Source organism: Anolis carolinensis, chromosome 3, assembly GCF_035594765.1.
Source record: "Anolis carolinensis isolate JA03-04 chromosome 3, rAnoCar3.1.pri, whole genome shotgun sequence".
In the NCBI taxonomy this organism is placed as follows: domain Eukaryota; kingdom Metazoa; phylum Chordata; class Lepidosauria; order Squamata; family Dactyloidae; genus Anolis; species Anolis carolinensis.
The window spans coordinates 23,320,061-23,340,607 of record NC_085843.1 but is presented as its reverse complement, the minus strand read 5'-3'; the positions used below and the strand labels follow the sequence as shown (position 1 = coordinate 23,340,607).

General features: G+C 41.2%; 1 protein-coding gene across 3 annotated transcripts in view; it reads right to left on the bottom strand.

The window, feature by feature from the left end:
* dync2h1 (dynein cytoplasmic 2 heavy chain 1) overlaps nt 1-20,547 on the bottom strand; it is a 205,090-nt gene that overhangs the window by 97,457 nt on the left and 87,086 nt on the right. For all 3 annotated transcript variants that reach the window (XR_010004055.1, XM_003219289.4, XM_062974574.1), the window contains exons 60-71: nt 19,742-19,863; nt 19,019-19,105; nt 18,706-18,832; nt 17,943-18,084; nt 16,414-16,523; nt 15,713-15,811; nt 14,411-14,534; nt 12,776-12,939; nt 11,916-12,035; nt 3,870-4,004; nt 2,346-2,489; nt 23-112 (exon numbers count right to left, since the gene is read on the bottom strand). Coding sequence is in view for 2 of the 3 variants with exons in the window: in XM_003219289.4 (XP_003219337.2) it covers nt 23-112; nt 2,346-2,489; nt 3,870-4,004; nt 11,916-12,035; nt 12,776-12,939; nt 14,411-14,534; nt 15,713-15,811; nt 16,414-16,523; nt 17,943-18,084; nt 18,706-18,832; nt 19,019-19,105; nt 19,742-19,863 (1,464 nt within the window). In the remaining variant the exon portion in view is untranslated. The remainder of the gene's footprint in view (nt 1-22; nt 113-2,345; nt 2,490-3,869; nt 4,005-11,915; nt 12,036-12,775; nt 12,940-14,410; nt 14,535-15,712; nt 15,812-16,413; nt 16,524-17,942; nt 18,085-18,705; nt 18,833-19,018; nt 19,106-19,741; nt 19,864-20,547) is intronic.

Below are 20,547 nucleotides of genomic sequence, written 5' to 3'. Positions count from 1 at the left end.
GCAAAGCAAAACAAAATCTCACCTTAAACAAACAGCGACAGACATATTCATATACCATGTGTTTTAATGAGCTGATAAGAGATTTTATTCTTTCCTCAGTATTTCCCAAGTCCTGAAAAGTAGGATTTAGAAATTTTAAAATATTTAATACTAAATATCACTTTATGGATCAAAGATCTCTGAAATGACCCCAACATCACCTTAAGAGAATGGCAGAATTAGTTGAGAAGGGGTTTACCCTTGTCTTACCATGAGATTGAAAGAGTTTGACCTGCGCAAAATTACTCAATTGGCTTTATTTATTATTTATTTATTATTTCCTATTTTTATATCCCGCCCTTCTCACCCCGCAGGGGCCTCAGAGCGACCTTATGAAAAAGGCAGAATTTGATGCTTCCATGGATGAGTAGGAGTTGAACACTCAAATCACTGACTCATGTCATATAAAATAATTTTTTCAGTAGAACTATTATGCTTTTCCTAATAGGAAACAAAAATAATGGAACACTGGAAAATTTTATCCACAATTTGCAACGACCCCCAGGAGGCTTATAATACCAACTAAGATAAGATGCTTTCCATGTACAATTCCAAAGTAAGAACCCTGGAAGCTGCCTTATACTGGATTAGATAATTGGTCCTTCAAGCCCAGAATGGAAGACAAAAGCTCTCTAGGATTTCAGATGAATGTTTTTTTAGCCTTATTTAATGATATTGGGAGCTGGACTGGGAATCCTATGAATGCTAATATATGTTACACCCACAAGCTACAGTCTTTGCATATTACTTTTACTTGAATGCTCACGTTTTTTAGCTAAATTACCTCACCAAAATGAGGGTGCGTATTAGATTAGCATAATACAATAATCTAGTGCCGAGCCAAAGCAAGAGAGGAAGCTGCTTCAGGAACGTCTGGAGCTACTATTTGACAGACGTCAACTTCAATTTGATTGCCATGGCTCATGCTATGCAATCCTGAGATTTGCAGTTTGCTGAGGCATCAGCATTCTTTGACTCAAGACCTTGTAAAACTGCAGCTCAGTGACTCCACACCATTGAGCCAAAACAGTTCTACAGAACAGATGCGCCCCAAGGTTTTGTTTTCCATTGCTGAAAGCTTTGGTGTTCTAACACTTTCATTTTTAAAGAAGGAATTCTAAGCAGGCGGCAACTGTAAAAGCCAAATTACAAAGAAGTGCGTTTTTTGCCACTGCACATTACATTTGGCAGCAAATACTTTCTTGGTTTTAGGGTTTTGAAAATAGAAGTGTGCATATTTGATGACGTATTAGACTTGAGTAAATACAATATTTTATCTACTGCTTTAAGCTATATCAATTTAGTTTACCCTTTAGGGGAAAAACCAAAGTAAACTATACCCTATGTTATGACTATAGGGTTTGTAATTCAATGAAGCACCAGCATTCTTTGACAGTGAAGGCTAAAGATCTTATCAAACCGCAACTCCCATGATTCCATAGCACTGAGACATGGCAATTAAAGTGGTGTCAAACTGCATTAATTCTATTGTGTAGACCACAGTAGAAAGACCACAGGATTGTACACTCAGGTCTGGTTATGTAAAAAGAAATTTCGGAAGAATTTTTAGCACAACTGGAAAGCAACTAAAGGAATATATTGTGTAGTAATTGGGGTTTTTCCCCAAGGGGGTTCATAGTTTAATATTTTTTCCTCAGTAAATGAGAAATTGGTTTAAACTGCTTATCTAAAAACTGATTTCCTTTTCTTACTATATACAAACAAGAGGTTTTTTAAAAGTACTTTTGGAAAAAAAAGAACAAACTGAAAAACTGTCTCATGCTACCATTAGTGCAGGCATTAATCCAGACTGATCCTTATTCGTATGCATACAGGAAGTATTTGCCTAATTTACATATTAGATAATAACTAGTGAGGATATTTTTACATGAATAACATTACAATACTGTCATCTCAACCTGCCTTTCAGAATTTATGTTACCTTTTAAAACCATGAACCTTTAAACCTTTAAAAGATTGACCATTCTTTATTTAGGTATAATGTAAGCAGACTCTATACCTCATTTATGATGGAAATTCTCTTTATTCATACATTGGCAGCACAAGGTATGCTAGGCAGTACTGTCAGTATTAATTTTATGTTCTTATTTAAAACATCCTGAGCGCTCAGACATTTTGTGATCCCACTAATAAATGGGTACCCTTTATTTCTTCCTTTCCCTTTCCAAGTCTATTTCAGTCAGTCCAATTCCTAGTACTTCAGGCAAATAACAATTTAAAACCAATGCATATATAAAACTCCAAAAAAAATAACACATTATATGTTTCAGAATAATAACACATACCAGTTCGCTTTGTAGAGCTCTTTGAAAAAGTCTCAGGAAGGAAGCCAAACTAAAACGGTACATGTTATTAATTTTGGACAAGTCAGAAATAATAAAGTACATCTTGCTGGCACTCTCAGCCAGAGGGAGATAGGCATCCCTTTCCTGAAAAAAAAAAGATTCAATTTTAGAATACTATTGCCACCTACTGGGCATAAAAAATAAAATAATTTTAAATCAAATAAAGCTGCACAATACTGCAAGTAGATTAACCTGCATATATACTTGATAGAAAGGGTTCCATATCTGTGTATGTAGCTTTAGCTTTAGATATAGGCACATGCAACTGGGCTGAAAAAGAGACTTTTCTGCTCCTCCGTATAGCAACCCCTCACTTTCCCTGAACACAACTATATGGGGGAGAGTGTTACATGGAGGAAAGGAAGAGGAATAAAAAGTTCCTCTGTCTGATTTAGGAGAATTTCCTCTTTCTCCCAAATCATAGCCAGTCTCCTTCAACAAAGTCCTATAATCCTACACAGAGAACCCTATTTTCAGTGGCTGCTCATAGGGATAAGGTTCAGGAAAGCCTGCGTTCCACATCCCAATCGCATGGAGCTAAACATTTATTTATTTATTTATTTATAGCATTTATATTCCGCCCTTCTCACCCCGAAGGGGACTCAGGGCAGATCACATTACACATATAGGCAAACATTCAATGCCTTTTAACATAGAACAAGACAGACAAACATAGGCTCCTAGCGGGCCTCGAACTCATGACCTCCTGAATTTGTTTTAATCATGGAATTAATTAAAACATGGAATTTGTTTTAATTCCATACTTAAAATATGTGTTATATCGTATTATTTATTATGTCATTTATAAATATGACACTTCAACCCTAAATTTTGGGGTCCTGAATTAAACCAATTCCCTTGCATCCCCAGATACCAAGGGTCCACTGTATATTTTATGTCTGATGGAAGGATAGAGAAAGAGTAATAGTAGACGTTCAGTTCCTTTGCAGATATTCATGTCCACACTTGCCTCTAATTTCCTAAGGGCACCCGCAAAATGTCTAGATTAAACAGAAATTGATCCGATTTATTCTGACAAAATGCAGCAAAGGTAAAGCTTAACTCTGAACGGATCCTATACTTATAAAGTATCATTCTAGATAAATATGCGCTAATGTTTGTGAAATAACAAATATAATTACTGATGTTTCAGAACTTTAAGAATATGGTAACATAATTTGAAATGAATACTGCAGAATTCAGCTAGGGAGACAGATACTGCAACAGAAGAACATTACACAGCAAATATATCCGAAACACAATGTCCTACCTCATGTACAGAGGAGGAGTTGCTTAAAGCTACGGACAATGCGGTTGCTGTTGCCCGCTTTTGGTCTAAAACTATTTAGTTGTTTGTGATTTCCTCTATTTTTTTCATCATTTTAAAATGTATTTGTTATGCAATGCTTTTGACACGAAATAAATAAAAATATCCGAAACAAAACATAAAAGGAAGCAAGTTACCTGATCAAGAGAAATCTGAAGTCTGTGAAACTCAGCAAGTGATTCTTGGATGAGCGCACTACTTGCTTTAGTTTGATTCAAGGATTCTATCAAATCTTTATTCTCCAGTATATTTCCCTGAGAGGTTGCAAGAGTCTGTAATGGGGGGAAATTTAATTTTCCATTAATGTGGCCATTTTAAGAAAACAATGAAATGTATATGGAGAAAGGCAGTAATACTTTAAATCTTGAAAATATAACACTGAAATGAAACATTTTATGGGCGGATTATTCTTCCTTTCCCCTCTATAATACTTTGGAACTATTTTGGATCAATCAAGAAAACTTTTCTTTTTAAAGAAAACTATAATGTTGAGATAATATTATCAAGATAACGGCAATGATGTATAGCTGAGAAAAGTTACATACAAAGGTGAAATAATATGTTAGCATTTTCTGTCTCAAACAGTTTTGCAACTATATCAGTTAGGGCAAATATTAGTAAAGGATGAGAATAACTGCTGACTTCAAAAGTGTTTTGTGTTCCTATTTCTTTTTGCAAGCATAATTTTCAAACACAATAGCTTCCTTTCCTAAAAGCCAGCAATTACTGGATCTTGCATTATGTGGCTTCACATATTTTATCTATTTGACATGCAATAGGAAATTACAGTTCCTTTTTATTAAACACCATTGTAGTTTTAAGCTTTGAATTCTTAGCACCGGCAATCCTAAACACATATAGCAAAGAATAAAAAACAATAAATAATTTAAGTAAACACAATGAGAGACTTGGCTATGTGTTATATAAAACAAACAATTATAGTTCAAATTATTTTGATACTGATGAGCAGCGTGACATCACAGAACTTTCCGAGAAGCCTAACAGCTTTAACACTAGTCTATCCATTTACTTTTGTGGCATAATAAGCCATTTATAATGGTTTTTACTCTGTCGCACTTAAAATGATCTTCCAAGGGCATTTCATAGAATGAAGTTTCTACCCTCCCATTATAATTTTTCTATTTGCTCAATAAAATGTCAACATATTTTATGATAAATAAAAACACCTCTGAAACATATTGTAAACAAACCAATGAAACTCAAGAAGAGCCACTGAGCACTATCATTATGTACATCTTTAAGAAGGACAGGTTGCTTACCTGTAACCGTGTTTCTTCGAGTGTACTCTGTGAATTCACACTAATGGAGAATGCTGCGCCTGCGCAGGCTCCAACGGATACTCTTCCAAGCTAAAGTTTGAAATTTGGCGGTAACCCCGCCCCTCTTCCCGGAGGGTATAAAGGGCGCCCTCCACGCCCGCTCTCCAGTTCCTACGCCGCAAAGGCAGCGAGAAAGGGAGAGGTTTGCATGTGGGGAAGGAAGGGCGGGATTGTGTGAATTCACAGAGTACACTCGAAGAAACACGGTTACAGGTAAGCAACCTGTCCTTTTTCTTCGTGTACTCTGTGAATGCACCCTAATGGAGACTAGCAAGCTGAGGTGTAGGTAGGTGGGATAGCAAACCCGATAACCAGTCTAGTGTCCAAACAACACATTTATTGAGCACAAGGTGCAAAAAAACAAGCAAGTGCAACGGTCAAAGAAACGATGCAATAGCATATAGTGCAAAAAAACCGATCCTTGTTGTTAGGATCCAGAACACAATCACAACATTGTATGTGAGCAATAGTCTGTAAGAAAATACAGAGGTAGGCGTAAACTCATTCCCTGAAAACAGAGGGAGAAGTATTCATGAAATACATTTCAGTGCAGTGGGTAAGTATAGTACACAAGCACTACGTTAATGAACCCGAGCACATCGATTACAAACGGGGTGGATGACAACGGTCAGCTTGTAAGAAGGATAAATCCGAAAAACTGGTTTTGAGTAAGGCAACAACATTAGGTAAGGCAGGAGGAAAGGACAGACCTGGCAAAAGCTGAGTCCTTGAGGTTCTTTGAGTCCATTCTGTAGTGTGAAACAAAGGTGGATGGAGTGGACCAGATAGCCGCTCGACAGATGGAGTCGAGAGGGACGCCCCTCAGGAAGGCCGTAGAGGTGGAAAGGCCCCTCGTCGATCTAGGGCGGATCGAAGAAGGGGGTTGGCGTTTGGCCAGCTGATAAGCGAGCTCGATAGTCTGAGCAATCCAGTGTGAGAGTCTTTGAGAAGAAAGTGGTTCGCCCAGTTTATGGGTAGCGTAAGCCACAAACAGTCTAGGTGACTTACGTATGTCCTTAGTCCTGTCCTTGTAGAAAAGGAGGGCTCTCCTGACATCGAGGAGATGGAGTTTCCGTTCCAGAGAAGAAGAAGGATTAGGGAAGAAAGCAGGAAGTATTATGTCCTGGTTCAGGTGAAAAGCAGAGACCACCTTAGGTAGGAAGGTGATGTCCGGGCGAAGGACAGCCCTGTCGTGGTGGAAACGGAGATAGGGTTCGTCCACCCAGAGAGCAGCCAGTTCCGAAGGCCTGCACGCAGAGGTGATAGCGATAAGGAAGGCAGTCTTCCAAGAGAGAAGGTGAAGGTCTGCAGAGGCCATAGGTTCAAAGGGAGCTGAAGCTAGTTGAGAAAGGATGAGTTCGAGGCTCCATCCGGGAGTCGGAGGTTGAACTGGAGGGTGCAAGTTGTTGTAACCTCGAAGAAAGGTCTTAATGAGGTTGTTAGAAAAGAGAGAGGGTTGTCCCTGACGTTGGAAATGCCAGGAGAGAGCAGCGAGATAGGATTTTATCGAGGCCAGAGAAAGTTGACGATCCGCAAGGGAAAGTAGGAAGTCCATGACCAGCGGGATCGAAGTAGAGGCGGGATCGACGCGTCGGTCCCGAAGGAAAGTTTGGAATTTTGCCAGCTTGTAAGCATAGGCCTTCGATGTGGCCGGCTTGTGAGCGGCGCGAAGGATCGCCTGCAGGTCTGGGTGGAGAGAATTTAAGGAAGTATCCTCCAGGCAGTTAAGTGTAGGGACGGGACGTCGGGGTGGAGGACCTGTCCCTTCTGCGAAGATAGTAGATGAGGGAGAGTTGGGAGAGTGCGGGGAGGATCCGCACACATCCGGAGTAGCATAGGATACCACGGCTGGCGTGGCCATGCAGGGGCGATCAGGATGGCCGATGTCGGTGTTAGATAGAGTCTCTCTATTACTCTCGAGATGAGAGGGAAGGGAGGAAAAAGATAGACGGGTTCGAGAGTCCAGTCGAGGAGAAACGCGTCTCCGAGACAGCCCGGAGTCGATTTTGGAGGTAGTCTCGCTCCGAAGCGAGGAAGTTGAGCATTCGAGGGGGAGGCAAAAAGGTCCAGAGCTGGCCAGCCCCAATCGTCGAAGACGGATTTCAGGATCTCGGGATCGAGACACCACTCGTGGGGGGAGGTTGTTATTCTGCTTAGAGAGTCTGCTAGAGTGTTTTGAGCCCCCGGAAGGTGAACTGCCGACAGAGTTATGTGTCTCGCTATGCACCATAGCCAAATGTCCATCGAGAGACCCATGAGTTTTCTCGAGCCCGTACCCCCTTGTTTGTTGATGTAGTACATAGCTACTACGTTGTCCGTTTGGATCAGAACAGACTTGTGGGGAAGAAAGCGAGCAAACGCCCGGAGGGCTTTGAAGATTGATAACAGTTCTAGAAAGTTTATGTGGTGAGACCTTTCTTGGGTGGACCACAGGTCCCTGACGGTGAGGTTCGACATGTGGGCTCCCCACGCAAAATTGGAGGCGTCGGTTGTGATGGTGACTGACGGGAGGGAGGGATGGAAGGGAAGTCCCACACAAACGTTCGCTGGGTCCTGCCACCAACGAAGGGAGAGGCGAACGTGGTTCGGTACCGTGAGAAACATTGAGCTCGGATGCCGATGGGGTTTGAAAGAGTCTATAAACCATCTTTGGAGAGGTCTGAGACGTAATCTGGCGAAAGGGGTAACCATGACCGTGGAGGCCATGTGACCCAGAAGAACTTGGACCGCGTGGGCTCGGATCCTGCGGTTGCGGAGGAGGAGAGAAAGGTGCTGTTGAAGGGCTAGGAACCTGTCCTTCGGTAGGGAGGCGGTTTCCGTGATGGAGTTGAAGAGAGCTCCGATGAAGCGGATCTCTGTGGTTGGGAGGAGTTGAGACTTTGAGACATTCAACTGAAGGCCCAGCCGTTGCAGGAGAGAAAAAGTCTGAGAGACGTGGTTTTGAAGGGAAGAGGGGTCGGACGCGACAATCATCCAATCGTCCAGATAAGGAAAGACCATAATGCCCTGTTTCCTGAGGTGCGCTGCTACCACGGCGACCACCTTTGTAAAGACCCTTGGGGCCGTGACGAGGCCGAAAGGGAGAACTGTGAACTGGTAAGAGTGTCCCAGGAGCTTGAAGGAAAGGAAGCGTCTGTGGGATCGACGCACCGAGACGTGGAAATACGCGTCGCGTAAGTCTATAGAGGCGAAGTAGTCTCCGTGTCGGAGCATCGGGAGGATGGAGGCCACTGAAACCATTTGAAATTTTGAAGGCAGAATGAAGAGGTTTAGGGCCCGTAGGTCGAGGATAGGCCGAAGACCTCCGCCCCACTTGGGAACCGTAAAGTATCTTGAGAAGAAACCTCGAGTGTCCTGCTCGGAAGGAGAAGGCTGGATTGCGCCCTTCGCCAGAAGGGAGTCGACCTCGGCGCATATTTCCGGTGAAGGGTCGGTGTGGAGGATGTGACCCGTGGGTGGCAAAGTTTCGAATTCCAAGGCATAGCCGTCTCTGACAATGCGAAGAACCCAGGCATCTGAGGTGATAGACTCCCATTCGCGGTAGAAAGGAGCTAGGCGGTCGAGAAAAGAACAGAGAGGAAGGATCTGGTCGGGGCCTAGGAACGGCATGGTAGTGGCAGTAGTAGTGGAGATAGAAAGATCCCCGAGAGAGTGGGCGTCAGGCCCGTCGTTGGGGTTGTGGCATAGCTGCAGGACCTTTGCCCCGACCTTTCGGGACCTGGTGCTGGCGGCGAGGTTGTTGCTGATGACTGTGGTGACTCGAGCTCGACGAGCGTCGAAACGGCTGGTGACGAAAAGGCTGAGGGTAGCGATGGTACCGTTGCGGGAACCATCGGGTCCGCTGAGCCTGAGGTTGATCGGTCCCGCACTTTGATGCGAGAATCTTGAAGTCGTGATTGGACTTAAGTTTGTCATCAGTACCAGAATTGAAAAGGCCCTGGGTGTCGAAAGGAAGGTCTTCGATCACTTGTCGAGAGGAAGAAGAGAGTCCTGAGGACCGAAGCCATGCATGCCGTCTGATCGCGACCGCGTGGGCAATCATTTTTCCGGCGGTATCACCGGTATGCTTAGCCATTTGAATTTGGTGGTGTGCGAGAGAGTCCGCCTCCTGTTGGAGGGTCGAAAGGACTGACCGGTCTTCGTCAGAAAGCTTGGCGAAGAAGGGTTGGGCTTTCTCCCAGAGGATTTGTTGATAAGCGCCCATGCAGGCCCCGTAGTTTGCCATACGGCAAAGGAGGGGAGCACCGGAGTACAGCTTGCGGCCTAACGCATCGAAACGTTTGCCCTCTCTGTCGGCAGGGGAGTTGGAGTGTCGACCCGACGATTGGGAGGCCTTTATCACCATGGAGTTTGGGTCAGGGTGATGCTTGAGCCATTCCAAGGCTTCGTCATCGGTTCGGTGCCAGGCCTCTATTTTCTTAGAGGTTGGAGGTATCGAAGATGGAGTCTTCCAAGATGCCTGGATTACGTCCAGGAAGTATGGAAGAAAAGGCAGCAAGGTGGCTGGCGGGGCTTGGGCTTGAACCCTCTTGAAAACGGGGTCGGTAACGGCCTTTGAAGTTTGTTTAATTTCCATCCCCAGAGCGTCTGCCATTCTGACCATCTGGTCGGAGAAAGCCCGAATATTATCCGTCGGGGAAGGTGGGTCGACCTCGTAGGCGTCGTGAGGCGGGGAGAGGTCGAGACCGAGAGAGACAACGGAGGCGGAGAGTATCGACTCGGGGCGTTCGATATCGGGGTCATCCTCCTCGGGCCCTTGAGGGGACCGGGGAGGAGAAACAAGCACAGAGTCCTGATGAGGTATTACCTCAGGAGCAGCGAGAGCCGGCTGTGGAGGAACGCCCTTGGACGCGGAGGCCTGGGCGGCACGGGCTAAGCGCGTCATCTGTCTACCCCTCTCAGGTGTTTGAGCCGGGGGAAAGAGTTCTTGTCGAGCCGGAAGACGAGATGGTGCCGGCTGGGGAGCCTTAATAACCGTCCTGACCGACCGGTCGGGGGAGGCTTGAGCGTCCGCATCCGAGGACTGACCATGAGGAGAGGAAGAGGAGCGGAGGCGTTGTGCCGGTTGGATAGGAGAGGATCTCCTAGAGGAAGGCCCAGAGGAGGGGACGTCCTTCTTCGAAGACGCTGAGGAGGACGACCTCTGGATCATTCGTTTCTTTGCTGGGGGTTGCTTCGACGCGACCTTCAGCGATTTTCCCGGCGTCGGGGGAATCGGGCACACAGCTGCCGAGTCAGATTGAGCCCGTCTGGATTCCTCCTGAGCCCTCTTGAAGGCAATCTTCATGGCGGAAGAAGATGGCGGCGAAGCCAGGCGGGATCGAGTGGAAATGGCCGAAGCCACCGAACTCGAAGTTGATGAAGGGCCCATCTTGCCCGACCGGGTGGATACCGTAGCGGTGGTCACCGTGCAGGGCCGTTTGGTCGGTCGCGGTCTCGAAGTTTTCGAGGTTTTAGATGATACCGACGGAGTAGGCCTGGACGCCATCGAGGCCGAGGTGGAAGTGGAAGCCTCAGGAGCAAGAGTTTTTTCGTAAAGAGCTGCGCGGAGTCTCGCAGCTCTATTTCTTCGGGCCTGAGGTGTAAAGGCCAGGCAAAAACGGCAGGTACCGACGACGTGGCTTTCGCCAAGGCAGAAAAGGCACTTAGCGTGGCCGTCGGAATCTGGAATCTTAGCAGCACACTGAGTGCACCGTTTAAAACGCGTGGTTGACATAAGAACGAAGAGTCCGAAGTGAGCTTTGCGGCGGAAAAAAAGGAACTGGAGAGCGGGCGCGGAGGGCGCCCTTTATACCCTCCGGGAAGAGGGGCGGGGTTACCGCCAAATTTCAAACTTTAGCTTGGAAGAGTATCCGTTGGAGCCTGCGCAGGCGCAGCATTCTCCATTAGTGTGCATTCACAGAGTACACGAAGAAAAAAGGGCATTTTGTTTCCTTAGTGATGGACTGAAAAATAAAAAAAGGACGATATTGAGGCTGCAGCTAAAAAGTCCTTGCGCCATATATCCTGTAAGTTTACACTGCTGTCTGAAGAGTCTTCAAGCAAAGATTTCCTTGTACTTTCTCAGCAGCAGTGGGTTGCTAGAAGAAATATGTATGTGAACTAGGCAAAGCAAGGCATATCTTCATACTTTTGGTATATTTTGATTCTTGCGTGTTCAATAATATTCCCTTTCAGATTGCTTTGTGTGGATATGAGTTAAACAATTATTTACAGCAGTGGTTCCCAAACATTGGTCCTCCAGATATCCTGGACTTCAGCTCCCAGGATTCTTGACTGTTGTCAAGCTAGCTGGGACTTCTGGAAATTAAAGTCCCAAATGGCATTTCCAGAAAGCATTGCTATTTGCCAAAAAGTCTTTCTGTTCATCAGCTAATTAAAATGTTCCCAACAATTGATTGTTTTGAGCTCATTAAGATCATTAATACATGTACGGAATCCCAGTAGAACAAGATGGTGATTCAGAGTTGGGGACATTCCCCAACTCTGGAAAAAAGACAGCTATGCTGCAATTCTATATCTATTTACCCAGAAGTAAGTTTCACTATCCTCCATGTGGCTTGCCTTTCAATTGACATATTATTGTTGTTGTTGTTGTTGTTTATACCTGCTTTTCTTTGCCAAAGGAGACTCAAAGCAGCTAACAGTAAAACCATAACAATGTGTGAATTAAAACCTAACATATACCAATATTAAAATAGAATTAAATATTGGGGAGTATTAAAAACAAACAGTTAAAACCATTAAAACAATTTAAAATACACAAAAAGATACAAAACTGCAATTTTAAGCATGCTGTTTTTAAATACATGATTATTCTTAAACCTGTGTACAGTATATTACCTCCAGAAGTGATTCTTCAAGTTTTGCCAGTTGTATCTTCTTATCTTCTTCCTGTTGTAATAGTTTTGTTTTCTGTTCTTCCAAATCTGGCTTTTCATGCTGGATTGTCAAAGCTAAAAGCTGAAAGGCAAATCAAACAGTGAAATGGCAAAAGGGAACAATACAGTGTTTAAAGCATTTGGAATTATTTTCCATCAGCTGCTAATTTCTCCATCCCTTACTGTTCTCATATTTCATCTTATGTCATTCCGGAAGCTTAAGTACTGGTATATGTGGAGTAGGATTGTAAAGTATTGTAACCAGGAGAGAAGAACAAAGAAGTTACTTTACAAAAACAGGCCCCAATACTCACATTTTTCTATGTGACAATTTCAGTATAAAAGGAAAATAATACTAAGAAAAGGAAGAATGAGGCACTATAAGCAGAATGGAAAATGCTACATGCATTGTGCAACTTTTTTCCAGACCAGAGATTCAGAAGAACTCTTACATCCTGCCCTTCAACATTAAGTGCATATTTTTCACAACTTACTTCAATACAGTAGGATTTCCCTACTGAGTCCCCTCGGGGAGATAGGACAGATTATAAATAATAATAATAATAATTATTATTATTATTATTATCAGAAACAAGTTAATAAAATAGTTTTACTTCTTCATCATCTTAAAAAACACCAGGAAATAATATCAAGAGCATTATAGAATGTAAAAATCAATTAACGTATTAGCCATACTAGTAGTATATTTATGTCATTTAAGGCCATTTGGGGGAAACAAATCAGGATCTTTCAAAAATTATATATGCCTCGAAGGATTTTTGTTAACACAAAAAGCATATTACAAGAGCTAAGAGTGCCTACCTGTCCTCTTAAGCCACTTCGTGTTATTGTAAAGTTAACCTCCGTAACAATAGAAGCTGCGTCAGGTGGAATGTAAGGATTTGGATTTCGTGTTGACAGAAATAGCCGGAATTCTTCATTATAGTCTATCACTTTGTCACCAATTTGCACAACATATCGTGGTCCTGCAGAAGGGGGAAAACATTGTGTTAGGAGACTACAAGTGCACAATGGATCACTAGAAATATGTTAGAGCTTTAAAATTCATCACAATTATCAATTTAAAATGTGCCAGCTGCAGAGGAACGGATTATGCACAAGGTTTTTCTGTCAGCTGAAATGCCCTTCTGCCAGTGGAACACTTTTAATGCTATCTGATCTCAGAATACTGGCAGACCTTTTTTTTCTGGCTAATCTGTATTTCCAGAATACTTTGGATTACCTCATGAATTCCTCTCCAGAACCTTTTTGCTTTATCATAATTCCACCATGTTATGTGTATTCTGTTGTTAAAGTGAAATGTTATATTAAGTTAAGCTGTTGGGTGTTTGCAACTGGGTGTTTCCAGAAAAGCATTCCAGCAGTGCAAGGGTTAAACACAAGCCAGCTTGATTGATTGCCCACAGGACCAATTGGTCAGGGCTTCTGTTTGAACTGTCTGGCCAGAACTTTGAACTGTGGAATGCGGGAGGTGCCAGCTTTGTGCAGATAACAGCCGAGCCAAGAAGATGTGCCATGTGTCCGGAGAGCTATGGCTTTCAGTAACTGTATATATTTATAATAAAGTAATTAGACCTGCTGGGATCACCAGTAAATCAACGACTGGCCTGTCGTTTTGGTGGTGTCACTTTGCAGCTGCATAAAGTGATCCTTCAGGTGAGCAGACAGAGAGAACTGACTCACCAAGTTAGTCAAAGTGACGGATGATCAATTCAACTACCCATCCCATCTTCCACACCACCCTGACACACCACATGTGGAAAAAGGTTCCTCTTTCCCTTCCACATTTCCAGCAATTTGGCTTCAAATTTTTGTAGCTTTTGCATATTTTAACTGGGGTGATGTACCTCTGATAGAACATCTTGTACCAGTTTTCTTTCATATCGTGGGAACGAGTGTATCTTAGTTTATGGTTCCACAACCTTTCCCAGTCCTCCAGTCTTATGTTGTGACCTACATTCGCGGCCCATTTCATCATACATTCTTTTATGGATTCTTTTTCTGTTGATCATGCCAACAGCGTTTTATAAATTTTCATAACTGTCTTATTTTTTATCTTCATTCTTTTGTCCCAGATGTTCTCTTTTGTTTTGGCATGTTTCTATACATCATCCAAAAGTGATTAAATCAACTCCCTTTAATAAAAATGATGGATTGAGACTTACTATAAAAGTCCATTCTTGGATGGCAGAAGCAATCAATTCACTCGTGGATTATTCAGCATCCACATCTGGACTGTGTGGAATAACCCATGAGAGAGTTGGATGTTTCCTGCTATACCAGACAGATAGTGGCATACATTTTAAAAATATTCTTTAATATACATTTTATACAGCCAAATAGTGGAACTAATCTGAAAGTCCACTGATTTGTCTTTTTATCAGAAATGCAGAACAGCTATCACATATGCCAAAACATTATGACTTGGAAATTTACCTTGTGCAACAAGATCCTTTCTGAGCAATGGATAAAGCACAGGCTCTACTCCATCCATTTCCTGTACAATTAAAGTTTTCCCAAATCGCACACCCAATTCAAGAGCGTTAATGAAGTTGGCATCCTGCAGAAATAAAATTTGACAACCATTGAATGGTTCACTTCACCACTAACTCGAATTTTATTACAAAGTCATCCACAGAATAGAGACAGATGAACACACAAAGAAGATATTTTCAGGGTCAGCAAATATGTAAACAAGTTTCTATCAAATATTTCTTTCCTAGGATGCAATATACTAACCACCACTTGGATGTGAGATTTTAGAACTAATGGCAAACCCAGAGTGCTCTAATTAGTTAGTGTGGAGAACATCCATCACACTATGGAGAAGGAGAAATATGTTTTATTAGCAGAATACTGGCTAATAAATATGTTTTATTAACAGAAAGAACAGGTAATTGCTGAATGCAGTCTAGACACATTTAAGATGTAGTACAATTTGGGCTATATAAGGAAAAGGTCGAACACTATTCGGGCTCAAACCAGAATGTATTTGGACAGCTGAAAAGCTTTGGCTTACTAATGGAAAGGAGACATATGAAAACTTAACATGGTGATGAGGTAGGTATGATCCACTCTGGTGTAGGTTATAAACAACATTAATATTTGTAGAAGATGAAGTGAATATACCCAATCTATCATTATGTACAGATTTTAAAGATTCTGGGAATGTTGTAAATGAGGCCAATATAAGAGAGATATGAATGGATTTATGTTTATCTAAATGACTCAGAACCAGCTTCCGAGGAACAAATTAAAATGTATTATTCTTCTTCAAGAGGGAAAACAACATTGCTTTGGGTGTATTCTTCCCATAGGATTGGCACAAATGAAAAATGTAGTGTAAACGGTTTCGAGGAAGGTTTGATGAACAGAGGAATCTTTGTAAAGCTACAAAAGGAAAACTGGGTTGCTTCAAAAAGTTATTATTTACATCATTTATATTCCGCCCTTCTCACCCCGAAGGGGACTCAGGGCGGATCACATTATACATATTAGGCAAACATTCAATGCCTTTTTAACACAGGACAAAGACAAACAAACATAGCTCCGAGCGGGCCTCGAACTTATGACCTCCTGGTCAGTGACTCATTGCTCTCCCATCTGCGCCACAGCAAGTATAGCAAATAGCACAGTATAGCAAATTTTGGAATGTCGGAGTTATACTAAATCTGTCTCATCCATTTCAATTAAAAAGGCTAACCAAAAGACTATTTCTCCAGCATCATAAAACAGGACCTGCTGGTTGATGATTTCCAAACGTGATTCTTTCAAATGTGTCTTCAGCCATTCTGTAGCTCTGGAAGAAGGGTCTATCAAAAATGGACAAACCTTACTCTGTTAATAAAAGGAGAGAAAGGGAAATAATGAACTATGTTTAAATAATATTTATTTTAGAAAGTAAACAAGAGGCATACATTTTACAAAAAGATAAGGACAACTGCAGAGGTCCGTATTTCGAACAGGAATGAAAACATCAGCAAAGCACGAAGGCAGAAAACAGTCCACAGATTGTGAATTCTGTCCCTGGACTGTAGACTGCACTGATCAGAATACAAAAGCTTTAACTTCTTAAAGATGCTTTGGGGGGGGGGGGGCTATCCTGAAGTGAACCTGACCCAACACACATACCTTCAGTTCACCCCAACTTATATGACATCAAGTAAGGGCAAGGAAAGTAAAACTTTGCACCAAGAATAATAGATTAAAAAAAAAAACAAGTTTGAAGAGAACACAAGGGTCATCCAGTCCAACCCTATGGCATGCAGGAATACACAATCAAACAAAAAGACAAGGTTTTTTCCCACTCACACCCCCCAAAAATGGATTAATTATAAGGACTGAACATTGCAATGGCCATTCCTATTGGATGCAACATGTTAATTCCTCATCATATTAGATAGGCACATCTCAAAAGACTAAAAACTCATACAATTTACCTGCAAGATCACAAGTGCATTTTCTATTGATAGATCATCAGAAGGTAAACCTTCACTTTTCCAGATCAACTGCTCACTTTCTGTGCATAGGAACCGCCTAAGATCGAACTCTAAGAAATAGGAGACATATTTCTTAATTGAAGGTACTGGACAAAACTAGGGAACAAGTATATCTAGAACAAAGATGGGTAACTGTAGTGGGTCAAGGGGAAATTGCTCAGAGACTAAACAGTTTGCCAAAATTCAGATTATCAAAGCAGATAATCCACATTATCTGCTTTGAACTGGATTTATTTATTTATTTCGTGTCAAAAGCATTTGAACTGGATTATATGAGTATACACAGCCATAGAATCCAGTTCAAATCTGATATTCTGGATTTTATATGGCAGTGTAGAAGGGGCCTTAATATTAAATAAAATACTCTAAAATAATGGCTATCTTGTTGTAATGTCTATATAAAGCAAGTTTTGAAAACATGTTTTACAGAGTTTCTGGTCAGTGACACTCTTGATGCTATAAAAATATTATTTAATCTGGCAGACTGAACAGATTTTTCCTGAATACAATGAGTCACCCATCTATTAGGCATGACTAAAGTAGCTGTGGGGAAAAGACTTATTCCTTCAATTTCTAACTCCTGTCAGGGATGTTACCTTTATCTTCCATCAGTCTATTATCATAAATCCATTTTAAAGGATATGTTCCATATTAAGCAAAAAGGTAGAAGATATGGATTATAAAAGCTCTTTCCTAAGGTGGTACCAATTACCTCCACATAGCTATTAAAAGAATTTTGACCTATGTGGTAGGAGCTACATACATCTCCAAGAGCAGATGGTTTAACAGCCACCAATGATATAAAAATAGATTTGTGTGTGATCAACCATCAGGGAAACCTGCAGAATTTAACATGTGACTGGAAAAAGAGAAAGTCACAAGCAAAGGCACATAGTGGTTCTCAATTCTGGAGTATTTACCTTTCTAAAGAAGTATTTTTAGTTATAAAATTTGAGATCTGTTCCCTAAAGAGCTTGTTAGAGGAACAGCTCTTTATCACACAGTGCTGAGTCTAAGTCAATTCAACCTAACAAGAATTGTCTCACTGAATTAATGGACCTCTTAAGTCAACACTTGTTAAGTCCCACTGATCCAATGAGTCTACTTTTGTTGGAACTAACAACTGGATTTAAACCACAGGTTTTTCTTGCTAGGATCCAGGGTAAACAAGTTGGGTACAGCAGTCCAAAAATAAATAAATTGCCACTTTTGCCATTATTTGGTAAAGGAAGAGTATGAGCATTGCTGGTTGAGTATTACATTATTTTGGTCAAGCGGAGCTCAGAAAGTGATTTTTCACCCTTGTTGAGAAGAGGCTCATTGTAATCAAATCTGAGGACGTTGAGTTGCATACACCATGCTTCCTTGTTCAAACTTACTAGACAATCAATGGTCAATATATACCATGACTTTTAATAATACATTACTAATTTGTTTACTTGTTGTATTTTTAAAGAAATAACGTTTACTTTCTAGGCCAGCCGATTTTGTCCATGAATCCAAACTTGCTTTTCTTTGATCTTCTGGAGCAGCAGAAAGATAAGTAATAAAAGCAGCAGATAGCTGAGCTCTCCTTGGCAGTGTACGTAATTCATCAGCTATCTCTGAAACCTAAAAAGAATAGATTTCTGACATGATTATTTACATTTAGATTTGTATTTAAAATACATTTTGCATGAGTATGGAAGCACTGCAAGTTACCTATTTATCCATAAAGACAGTTATATTCAGTTAATACTGAATATGTTCAGGCACAAATAATCAGAAATGCATGCTAGATATATTGCCCAGTTTTTATCCACTTTCCACATGCAGTAACTTTAATTTCATTTATTGGTACTTTGTGAAAATTCTGCAAAAATACAAGTTTGGCATGGCCCCTAAGGATTTACATAGATTAATTTTAAGAAGAAAGAATATATTTGCCTATCTGATTAACTTTCTTTCTGGATGTGAGCCATCCTATAACTAAGAAACAACAATTATTGCAGCCTGTAGACAGAAAATCTCGCTCTTACTTTTAGAGTTATGAAATTGGAACGTTTTGGATGAAACATGACATGCTTAGTGCACAAAACATTTTAATGGGAGATGTCTAAAAGTAGAAAAGATACTCATACAAAAAGAAACCTATTTAGAAACACAAAGCAGATACAAAATATTTTTAAATCAAAGCACCACTCAGCTTTAAGATTAAAATTGTACATTTTTATGGAAGATTTAACCACCAACCTGTGCATTCCATCTCTTATGCTCCCTATCAAGCTGTTTAATCAATATTTCTGCAGCTTTCACAGTTTCTTGTGCTTTAGCAACTTCTGTTTCAAGCTTAGCTGCCTCACTTGTTCTAGCCTGAAACCTGTAGATCAAATACACTTTTAAGACATTTTCAATAACAAAGACACATGCTTTGTAGTCAAGCTTAATTCTCATTTCAGACAAAAAGCATTACTCCAAAAGGTAATCCAGGTTGTAATAGTTAAATTATTAAAGTCAAATATAAGGAAGAGAAAATCAAAAGCATTTTGAAGGGAATAACACATACTTGTCTTTTAATTCAGCCACCTTTTGACCAACAGAATTAACCAAGTCTTCCAGCTTTTGTTTCCTTTCTTCTGTTTTCCTGAGGTTACTGAAAAATATATGGAACATCCACTGAGAATCTTATCGATGAAGATGTAAAATGGGTTGCATTAAAATGTGTATTAACAGCCAAAAGCACTTTTCAAAGACAAAAACTGTTCTGAACTGAAAATATTTATTTCTGTCACGACCTTCAAATCCCCTATTCTCTAAGGAAAGAGATATACCAGATGCTTGCACTTACGCACATAAAATTGCATTTCAAACTTTGCTTCTGAAGGAAAATCCATATTCTTACCATGTTTAAGGATGTGCAATATTCTCCTATGCAGACTTACTAGAAAATGACCCACAACTGGACTTATTTTTAATATGCATGTAGCCACACCATTAGATTAAATAATACCCATATTGCTCCTATTAAAAATACAAGTCAGGTAATGAAACATTTCCCTAGAGCGAGGATTCATCATTGTATGCTAGAAAGCATAAACTATTTCAATACTGATGCCACATAATGCTGAAATCAAAACTGTAACCTAAAGACACACAATATTTATTCTTCAGATCTGAGTCAACTCCTCTCCCATAAGTTATTCCAATGAATGTTTCCAGCTTTTAAGTTAATATCTGATGGCTATAAAGGAATTTGAAACAGGTATAAAGAATAATATGCAGTACTCACTCTTCTAGACCTGCTTGTTCAGTTTCCAGAGGCTGAATTCGCTCCAAGACATAGGAGTATTGAACATTTGCTTTAACCCATGCTGCTAAGGGTGCAGCTGCAACACTGGCTCTTTTAGCATTCTGAAAAATTTAAAGATATTTTATCTTAAGAATAAATTAAATGGTTTTAACAAAAAAGTACTTTTACAAATAACACATTGCAAACAGCATATACTGTTGTTGTGATGGAGTCTTTGAGTAGTGATACTACTAGGAGTACTAGAAGGGGAAGAAAGACTACTCGTGAGCAAGACTCCGATGAGCAGAGATAAAGGAAGCAGATCCGGGAAATATTTATGGAGCCTACTGACGATGACTCATTTGAGGGCTTTGGGATGATGAGGTTGAGAATCAGGAGAATGGGATGACAAGTTCAGAGGATGAGGCAATGGACTGGACTAAGGTGCGGGAGATCCAGGACATCTGTAGAGAACCCACAAGTAGCGGCACATTTGAGGGTTGGCAAGGTGGAGATCCGGCTGAATCTTGGGGAGTTATGGGTTTGGATAAAAGATGGACAGAGTGGAGGGCTCGGCAAGGGGCTTCAGCTGAAAGGAGGTCTGGTGGGCGTGGTCTGATTCCAGTTCTGAGGGGGAATTGAGGCAAGAGGCTTCAGCTGCTAGCAGAGTGTTGGCCGATTCCAGTTCTGAAGAGGAATTGTGAATAAAAGTGGGGTTGGGAAATGGGGCCCCTTTGCAGTCAGCAAAGGGTATTTGTGCGTCCTTGAGAGCTGTTTGGGAAGACGTGATTGGGAAGACTGCTGTG